Consider the following 10,491-nt stretch of genomic DNA (forward strand, 5'->3'; position numbering starts at 1 on the left):
AAAGCCAAACACACTATGTAACATTACTGACCTGGTTATATTGCTGGTATTCTTTTATACTGCTAAACTTTTGAAGTATCATTATCTGAAAGTGGTTGAAGATGTAGTCTAGTTCAGTGATGGGCATGATATCATTGATTTAAACTTGTCATTACTTCACATTTCTTAGTGCCAAAACACACAATGATGAAGATTAACTTTTTGTATAACTATTTTTATAGTTCAAATAGACCAAGTCAGCTACTACAATTGATGAACTCTAAACAGTGATGGGTTCTTTCCATGGCAAAGTCGTTATCCTAGTCTACAAAAAAGTAAACCTTCAGAAAACAGCATTTGAAAGAACTAAGTCGCTGAAACTTTACTAACACTTAAACACAGAGAAGTTATGTGGATGACTACAGACAGATTTTTCAAACAAGTTCATTAAATAATCACACTGAGTGACTGTAACAGTAAGATCTGCTCATATTAGTGACTTTGACATTGAAATGTGGAGTACATATGGATTTTTACATTGAGATATTAAGATGAAAATAGCTAATCGTGACTCTGCCATGGAGAAGTTACTGTAACAATTACTAGAACCTAAATTCCTATTGCTATATTAAGAGAACATTTCTGAAATTAGTGGCAATGACAATATTGGGAAGCAACTAATAATTTGGTTTATCTGAAAAGTTTGGTGGATTATTTTACTCATATCATGCACACTGCCGTGGGAATTTACCAAGCCTCTTGTAAATTTAACAGGATAGTAGTTTCCTCCATTTCTTAATTGTCAAATTACTCTGATAACCAAAGCTATTTTCTAGTTCAGAAAAATTACAGCAAGAAAATTATAACTACATCTATGATTTAATAAACATACTTAAAGGTCCAAATAATAATATTATTTTCTGGGTGTGGAAATTTAATTATGAATGACATTTTAGTTAATTAATTTTCACAAATAATAAAATGTTTACTGATAGAGTGAAATGAGGGCTTTCAAATAATTGATGTCATTCTGGAAATAAACAATTGTTAGCTCACAATATGTTCTTGAGCATATGGCTTCTGAATAAAGCAAATTACAGATTTCTCTTAAAAGAACACATACAATGTTTACATTAGCAGAACTCAGTTAAACTGACAGATAATGAATTTTACTGAAACATCACTTAAATAGGAATTTTGGTGCTTTATGTAAATGTGGTACATCTACAACCAGCAGAATATAAAAAAAGAAATAAGAAAGTTATCTAAGGAGTAGATTTATAGCAAATGCAGTTACTCCAACTTTCCAAGTTTCAAGTTCCTCATCTCTACAATGGAAGTATGTATTCTACTGTCCCAACCTAAAAAAAAGTGAGTCTACAGTTCTCAAATCCAAAATGGTGCACGCTTGTCAATCAGTGTTTCTGAAGTTACTGTTGATTGCTTTAGCACTGCAGATAAATCTAGCTACATTATGAAAACCTACCAAATTTGGGATAGCTTTAACCCAGCACACAGCTGCAAGATCATGAAGGGAACATGGCATTAAAAAAAATGCTGTAAAATAATAATAGAGTACTTGTGTACGTAGTACACAGAGCTACAAAAGCAAACTTAAGAGTGTGGCATAAAAGGGCAGTCAAATACGAAAAAGATGGAAAAATGTAAGTAAACTACTCATTAATACTGAAGTACTTGCCATAGTTGTTAACACATTTATTCCACTGTAATTGCCTTACAATGGTCAATGCCTTTGTGGAAAAATGTTACCAGACACACACCTCTTTATCTGAAGCAAAGGGACAGCCATGAATGCCTTTCTTCAGCACTTTAAAAATATGGAAATCACATGGAGGGAGATTGGGACTTTATTGAGAATATGTGTTTCCCAGCAAAACTTCTACAACCTACTCTATACAGTCCTGGCAGGCATTTTACTGGCAGGTTGCTTAAACTATGATGCAGAGTTTTGTCTGGGAAGCTTTCACACAACCTCCATACAGTCCCAATGTTTCCTTATGTGATTTCCATATTTTTGGAGCCCTAAAGAAACATTCTTGGTCATTCGTTTGGTTCACACCAAGAGTTCGTACAACACTGCAAACATTTTTCCATGAAGCGATTGACCATCTAGTCTCACAGGGGCATAAATGTATTCACAGCTATGGTGATCACTTTAGAAATACTTAACAGTTAACTTACTTTTTTCTATCAATCTTGTTTTATGGAGCTTTCCTCTTCGTGTATTCTTTCTGAAGTTTTGCATCAGTGTAACCTAATACATTACAACAAAAAAAGATGAATGTGACAGGGTTCAGATCCCATACAGAGCCAATCACAAAACATTTTCATTTCATTCATCACTTTCAAATTATTGTTTAATTCTGATATGTTAACGCAATGCTAAATCTATAGTGGCAGATCCATGATTAGGTTGGGATTTCCTAATTAACGCATAGTAAGATAGAATTTTGCATGTGGGCAGTGCAAACCTTCCCCTCTGACTCCAACCCCTCCCATCCCCCTCACCCCCTAGTGGCAGATCCATGATTAGGTTGGGATTTCCTAATTAACGCATAGTAAGATAGAATTTTGCATGTGGGCAGTGCAAACCTTCCCTTCTGACTCCAACCCCTCCCATCCCCCTCACCCCCTCCACCACACAAAAATTCATAAGACCTATTTTGTTTATCAGTTTCTTTGAGTGGCAATGGCAGTGTGCGTAAACACAAACACACATACCTGACCTAAGCGTCTGGCTGCCAAGGCCAGAATGTGAGCAACAGTGCAAGACGCTCAAACTCTTGCCTTGGCAGCCAGAGACTGTGGCCGAGTCTCCGCATGTTGTGTTTGTGTGTTGTGTTGTGTGCTGTTTAAATCTAATGAAGACCTGTTTAGCCAAAAGCTGTGTCTGACAATCTTTTTGTTGTGCCTATCTGCGAATCAGCGACTCCACTATATGGTGGGTAGCAACTATCCTTTTCATACAACTGTCGAACATATATCTTCATTTTTCATTGCTGTGACAAGACGAAGCAATCCAGGTACAGTTACTGGCATCACTATACTAAACCAAAAAACTCCTTTGGTTGTTATACCCAGTGCTCGATTTGTAATGGTATGCCATACTGATACGTCCGACAAGTCACAGTACTGGTACCTCTTCTTTTTTATAAATCAAGCACTGGTCATAACTGTTACTACTTCTACTTGTTTTATTCGAGATCATGTCACATTCAGAAGGTCAAACCAAACTGAACATATCTAGAAGGAACTGTTGTAAATAAGTGTTCATTTTCGTAGCCCATTATGTACTCTCACAGACTGATCAATCTGAAGTTACAAGCAGAGGAGAGGTGATGCGTGGAATGAATCAAAGAAAAAGAACTGAACACATGCCATATAAGAAGCTGTGTATCACTGGCCGAATGTGCTACAATTAGCTCATTATACCTTATTTTAAACATATACACAGTGAATCTTTGATGAGGCTCAAGTTGCACTCCGGCACAAATTTTCACATGTCACTAATATACCTAATACAGATGATGTCTAATAGTTCACAGTAAGCAAACAAATTTTGATTAATTGAATATATTATAACAACATTCCATGCAGAACCAATCATAACACAGATTCTTGATTCTGTAATTACTTTCTGTGGGTGGGGATGGGAGCAGGGATGTGAACAACACATGTATAAGATGGGAGAATACAACATACATAAAAGACATACCGGTAACTCCTTTTGCAATAAACAAATTTATTTTACTGCTGTTGTTTTTAACATGTCATACTAAAAAATCACATTCACTGCAACAGTAACTCCAACACAAGAGATACACGTGTCATCCATGTCAATAAACATTTTATGACATGGGTTTTCACAGTGGAATGTAAACCATTTCATTTTCTTAAAGTGTATCTATGATACTACTACAGACAGTGATATAACATTATTAATATATTACCAGACACATTAATTTGAGACAGATGGTAAAATAAAAATAATGATCTTGGGTACTGGCTGTTGCCTATCCCTAGTAACCATCCCAGAAAATATACGGTGGTGGCAGAGAACATTTGGTTGTGCAATCCTGTAGTCACTCTGTTGTGGTACTGGATTTGCAATGTGTTTCTGAAAATACATAAAAGATATATTGAATGAATTATTGCATATTTTAAGATAGAACCTGGCAGTAATGGAAAGAACAAACGTACGTAGAATAACATCATTAGATGTCAAATTAGAATAACATCAATAAATGTCAAATAAGAAAAGAATTATGTATGTACTGATCAGTAATATGAATTTTGTATGTAGAATACACCACTCTGTGGCCAATTAGGTCCAAATCATTTTCATAAAACTCCCACATTTAACTAAATATTAAGTTGTTAAATGGTGGCACATTTAATCAGCTAATCTGATCATGTATTGCATGCACATGGCAACTGGACAGCTGAAGATAGTGATGCTACGGATTTACTGACACTCATTATATAGGTACGTGTTCAAGGCATTAAGCATTCTAGTATCACCTTCACATTATATACATTTACTAACATTTCTTGACATAAATAAACCATCACAATTTCAAAAGAATAGAAATTTATTCTACTCATTCATCATATTCTGTACATCCCACCAAGAAGGTGAAAAAGAATAGAAATTTCTTCTACTCTACCGCCAAGGAGGTGAACCTACAGGGAGTAAGTGAAGGTAAACATTAACAAATGACAACCAAACATTGCTTAAGCTGTACACTATATTAACAAGAAAATATCACAATACTGCTTAATGCTAGTTCTTCTTATGCCAGTTAAATGTGTTCTAGTGAATTAGAAGGAAAGCTGCTGCTACTTCAGTTACATTAGGTACCTTCAGGATGTCTTATAAGAAACTTGATATTTAGTTCATTAATCAAGTATTTTTTAGAAAAAAACAGTAACCTACATATGTAATTACATGGGACAGTTTACAACACACTACCTGCCATCCATCTAAAGAAGGAATGAAATCCTTGCACTAAGATAATCAATGGAAGGAGTCACTAGTGATGTATTTTTTAAATTTCCTTTGAATTTCCTAAGACAACTAATTTCTTGTTGTATGTTAGATGGGAGCTTCTCAAATATCTTCATACCATAATACATAACTTTGTTAAATCTTAGTTAAGGATGCAAAGTTTACACAAAAGTTATATTTCTGTCTTGTATTGATAGTGCAGATCAAATTTCAGCATGAACTGATTTTTTCACAACCACACTATGCCTTGATTAAAGTAACTGTGATTGTGGCAGTGACTAAGAGTCAGCCAACTGCTGTTCTTTCTTGACACCTATGTGCCCACTATAATGACTGATTTTTAGGCACCACACAGCTTTCTTAGCTGCAGTACGATGCACAGGAAGGCGAGAGCCAACTGTTGTTCTATCCACCATCCCCACTGATGTACTTCCCATTGCTGCTGACAATGGCAACAATAAAAGTAATCTGAATGTAAGTTTTGCTCTATTTGCATTGCATGTGCAGCACTTGCTCATTCCATGTGGAATGATGTAAATAAAGAATGACCCTTCACCACCATAGCTGTCTGCCAGCCATGAGGTTATTTTAATCAAAATTTAGAAGAAAACATAACAATTGTCTATCACTAAGTCTGCCAAAGATTCACAAAAGCGTTCAACAATAACCACAAAAGTTTTCTTATATAATTCACTAATATAATCTGAGAGGGAACGACAGAAGCGTCCGATCCCACGCGTCGGCTTTGACCCGTGACGTACGGGTGTTGTCGAGTGTGACGTCATGACGGCATGGAGTTTGCCTTGTGAGTGTGGCGTGTTTGTAGATGTCGTCGTGTTGTGGTTTGTTGTGCTCTCTTGTGGTGTGTTCAGGGTTTTCGTTTGTGTGCTGTAATGGGTTCAGTTTGGTTTTGCTCATTATCCAGAATTGTTCAAGTGTCGGCTGTGTTTGTAGTGGAGCTCGTTTTAGTGAGTGTGAAGCTTAATTTGGTGTTGTTCATTGTAGATCGTGTGGTAATTTTAGTAAAATTAATCGGTTGTTGTTTTTTGTTCAGGAATGGATATGACGGATGCGACTACAACAGTAGTAAGTTGCATACAACACAGCTATGAAACTAAATCTGCCGTTTATAACGTTCACGAGTACAACACTACACGTGCAGCTTTAGTACATACAGTCCAAATAGATCCTATACATTTATAATCTATGGGAAAATACGATATTCTAGCCACAATCATTTTAACCGATCAGCCTGTTTGCATCCCAGAATCCGAATGTACATTACATTTCCTGTTTTCTCTCCATCAACTTTGTGTTCCGCTTTTCGTCTCTTAGAACTCACAATACCACAAAGCCCATTACTAACTAGAATCTACTTGCCTACATTTCCAAAGCTGAGCGCCAGCGACGAAAGAAAAGCTTACTGTCATTTCAATACTGGAGCGAGGGAAGGCGAAAGTACGCTTGGAATTTCATACAAAAAACTAAACATCATGCAATCATTAAATCGATGAAAGTTACAGATTGGGCGGACAAGGAAGATAAACACGAAAATAAAAGTAAGGTGGTTACTTTACTGTAAACTCGATGTAGGTTTAAAACTAAGTTTCCGACTTCTTCGAAAGTCGAAGTTTGGAAATACTACCAGTCTACACGATTTGACCTTTAGCTTGAGGAGTTGCTTGTTGGGAATTACTGGGGGAGACAGGGATATATACAAATACGTCAGGCTCCATAACGCACTAGCAAACCATACTTAAATTGTTAACAGAAATATTGGAAGTAGAAGATATATTTCACATATAGAAAGGCACTGAAGAGATAACGAAACACATATTCGGGTTCTTATATCGGGACGGAATATACAATCCGTATCTTGCAAAAATTGAGTTCAATTTAAGCATTCATAGCAACTAGCAGCAGAAAGTTGCCTTATGTAAATAATACCTTACCAAGAAATTTTGTGGGTATGAAATATATTCTTCATAGACAAACCAAGGGTGAGGGTAGTTATTGCTATTTTATTAGCAGTATAGAAATAAATACTTGATATAACTACGAAATTGTTTCTTACTCTCAATATTTTCCTGCTGAACTTGTAAAGTAAAATTAGCAGCTCTTGAATACTTCCGTGTTGCTGGGCGCTGCCAACAGATGTCAGTGCGAGACGCCACCTCAGAAAATATGGCTATCATTTTAGCTCAGTCTGCAATTCGTGACTGACCGAAAAACGAGTCGCATTGGAGCAACTACACCTAAAAACAAAGCTTACGCACACAATTCTGTGGGAGCTGTGACGTTGGCGTTCTGCGGTTGAGCAGTGCTATCTGTGGTAGAAGCGGTGTTTCATGTTTGGAAGCGTGGTCATTGCATGGGTTTGTTTTCATAGCAGTGACTGAAAGCTTGGCTTTGTTTTCGTAACATTTGTGGCGGAAATCTTGTTCTCATTGCCATATGCGATTCGGATTGTTATTGAGCATCTGCTCAAAATGCCACACAAGTGCTGTATGCCCTACTGTAGGGGAAACTACGACAACGGTTTAAAAGTTAGCGTCTTTTCATTCCCGTCTGATGAAACTACGACAACGGTTTAAAAGTTAGCGTCTTTTCATTCCCGTCTGATGAAGCATTAAGATTGAAACGGATCGCTGCAGTTCATAGGAATGACTGGGAACCCAGTAAACAGTTCGTTGTAAGTATCTGTAATTTAACTTTATTTCTATATTGTTACTCTTTAATACTGTTATGTTACAGAACTGAAAATTCAAATCAATAGCCTATCTATAACGAAGCATTATACTTTTAAGCTCACTTTATGCAGTCCTCAGTTAGATTTCATTTGTCGGTTTACATTCTGCCTTTACGTTAACAGTAAAATATATGCTTCTTTTCAGATATGTGAACTGCATTTCACTGCAGACGACATTGAGAAAATTACCAGTGCTTACGACCCAAAACTGGCAAACTCTTTACAGTTTACAGCACCTTTGGACCGTCCACGTTTAAAGAAGCGTTCGTGAAAATTTGTCGTAAAGGGTACTTGTAATCAGTTTACAGATTAAAGTACAGGTTCCTTAATTTTCTTACGATATTGTTAAATATCTAAGATCATTAAACATTGCTATACGAATCTCATGTTTATCTCTCTCTATTTGCAGATGCTGTACCATCAAAGTTGCCAGGAAGACGTACGTATTTATCTTCAAAACAAGCACCAGCTCGAGAAGATCCAGAGGGTCGCGAACGTTTGGGGAACCAAGCACTTGAGAAAGTCATTGAGCAGAGTGTGGAATCACACAAAAAATGATGGAGAAGAGTTCATTTGCTAGTTTAGAAGATTTTAAATCAAAATTATCTGATTGTGAAAAGCACAGTGACTGGGTCACGGGTGTTAAAGGATGCTCCTTATCTAAGTGTTGTGTGTCATGTCGTTATAAATAGATTTAGTGTTAAGTGCATTTGTGAAGGAAGCTTAGCTAAATTGTGCTGGTAAGATTAAATTACCAAACCAAGTAAGTGATACTGGTGCAGTTAGTAATATTTTGAAAGAGTTGTATGTGATGTTTCATATAAATGAGGCTCCATTTGAGGCAAGTTTGTCTTGCATTGAAGACATTTTGGAAAACTTGTAAGAAAAATTACCATAAAGTGAGCATAAAATTAAATTTTTGGAGGAACAAGTTTAATTTCCAAGATTTAATAGTCCAACAGAGATTAGGTACGGGAGTGTTTCAATGATTTTATGGTCATTAGCTTATTCTATCAGGCCACATGCATATAGGTTTTTGACGAGTGCTCGTAATTTTTCCATTCCAAGTCCCAGTACTTTGTCAAAACTTTGCAGTAAACTTCCAACTAACCCAATCATTGAGCTACAGAGTGAGCAGTGTCTCAGTTACATACCACAAAAAGTTGGTGCTTTATCTGTGAATGATAAAACTGTCCTGTTGATGGATGAGATTTATTTAAAGTGACAACTTGACTATAAAGGTGGCAATGTTGTAGGTGGTGCTTTTAACACAGATGTGGTTTTGTGTGCAACTTGTGCTTATGTTTTTATGATCCAGAGTATGGATTCAGTGTACAAAGATGTGGTGCATATTCTCCCAGTTCACACAATTCAATTAAACTAGAAGCAGTGGGATTTTGGGTAATAGGAGTAGTAGCTGACAATAATGCTATTAATAAGAAAGCTATTTCGTACTTTTCTTCCCCCCCCCCCACCCCCCCCCCCCCCGCCCACCAAGTGTACAGATAAAATATGTTCATCCTGAGCAGACTTCTGCAGACCGCCCACTTTACTATTTTGTGGATACTGTACACATTTTAAAATGTAAACGGAACAACTGGGGTAATGAAAAGGACCAAATTATATGCCTTCCTTCTTTTAGTGATAGCTTGAAGGTAGGTCTTGCTTCTGTTACAGCACTGAAGGGACTATATTTACTAGAAAATGTTGAACTGTTGCAGTATGGCAGCACTTTAACACTTAAGTCACTATATCCAGATTCTTTTGAACGGCAAAAATGTGAAATTAGCATTGCGTATTTTTAATATCATGACAGTTGTTGCAATGCAACAACTAGGTGCAAGAAAGAAAGTGAAAACTGGGAGAGTACTGCCACATTTGTAAAAATAATAAGTCAGTGGTTTGATATTAAATGTTGAAACGCTGCTGAAGGGTAAAAGGCTAAGAAATGTTTACCAAGAACAGATTACTCTCAATTCAAAACATATTCATGTCTTTTTGAGAAACTTTCTCTCGTGGTTGTGTTCATGGGAAGATTGCAATGGAGGAAAGAAATTGACCAGAGAAACACACTTTGCTCTCAAACATACTACTGCAGCCTTTATTGATTTTAGTGAATACTGGCTGTGTGAGAAGAAGAGAACATATTTGCTCTTTGGGAAAATACAGACAGACAGTTTGAAGGACAGGTTTGGGAAATACCGCCAACTTAATGGGGGAAGTTACCATGTATCGCTAAGGCAGGTATTTGAAACAGAAGGAAAATTAAGGGCCCACAGTATGTTTTCTCTTGTGTTTGAAACAGAAGGAAAATTAAGGGCCCACAGTATGTTTTCTCTTGTGTTAAAGTCCAAAGTGTTTGGTGAAGTTGTTGTTAGACCTAATAATGTTGATGCTGCTTGTTGTAGAATCCCAGGCTTTCAAGATATCGACATCCCAGAGCTGTTAAATGTAGTAGTTGATGATAGTGATGTTGATGAAATAGACGAAAACACTTGGCCATTACTCCATTATATTGCTCACACCAAGTGCATCTAAAATAAATTGTCCATATTGTGAAGGGTTTGTAACATCCGAAGAAACAAGACAAGCAGATGATTTGATAATGGCAAATGACAGGGGAGGTTTAACATACCCTAGCAGTGATGTAGTCACATGTGTTTCCTATGTATACTTAATACTACAAAAAATTCTTAAAGAAAAGGAAAAATTTGTTCCTGCAACAAGTAAGTCA

The 10,491-nt window shown here is 36.6% G+C and overlaps 1 protein-coding gene across 4 annotated transcripts; it reads left to right on the forward strand.

The window, feature by feature from the left end:
• Positions 1-7,202: 7,202 nt before the first annotated feature.
• On the forward strand, positions 7,203-8,679 carry LOC124720375. 4 transcript variants are annotated; one of them, XM_047245701.1, is made up of 4 exons: positions 7,203-7,555; positions 7,606-7,700; positions 7,903-8,020; positions 8,167-8,679. In XM_047245701.1, the coding sequence occupies exons 1-4, from the start codon at positions 7,498-7,500 to the stop codon at positions 8,313-8,315; spliced, it is 420 nt and encodes a 139-aa protein (XP_047101657.1). In that variant the 5' UTR covers positions 7,203-7,497; the 3' UTR covers positions 8,316-8,679. The 4 variants fall into 4 exon arrangements, 1 of the variants encoding a protein (XP_047101657.1); XR_007006142.1 differs by having other exon boundaries at positions 7,203-7,700; positions 7,903-8,077; XR_007006141.1 differs by having other exon boundaries at positions 7,203-7,700; positions 7,903-8,071.
• Positions 8,680-10,491: the final 1,812 nt, after the last annotated feature.

The sequence above is a fragment of the Schistocerca piceifrons genome, chromosome 11, assembly GCF_021461385.2.
Source record: "Schistocerca piceifrons isolate TAMUIC-IGC-003096 chromosome 11, iqSchPice1.1, whole genome shotgun sequence".
Taxonomy (NCBI): Eukaryota; Metazoa; Arthropoda; class Insecta; order Orthoptera; family Acrididae; genus Schistocerca; species Schistocerca piceifrons.

Coding starts and splice junctions, on each gene's coding strand:
- LOC124720375 (XM_047245701.1), top strand. CDS start 7,498: ATGCCACACAAGTGCTGTATGCCCTACTGTAGGGGAAACTACGACAAC. Junction 7,556..7,605: donor CTACGACAACGGTTTAAAAG/TTAGCGTCTTTT, acceptor ACGGTTTAAAAG/TTAGCGTCTTTTCATTCCCG. Junction 7,701..7,902: donor AACCCAGTAAACAGTTCGTT/GTAAGTATCTGT, acceptor GCTTCTTTTCAG/ATATGTGAACTGCATTTCAC.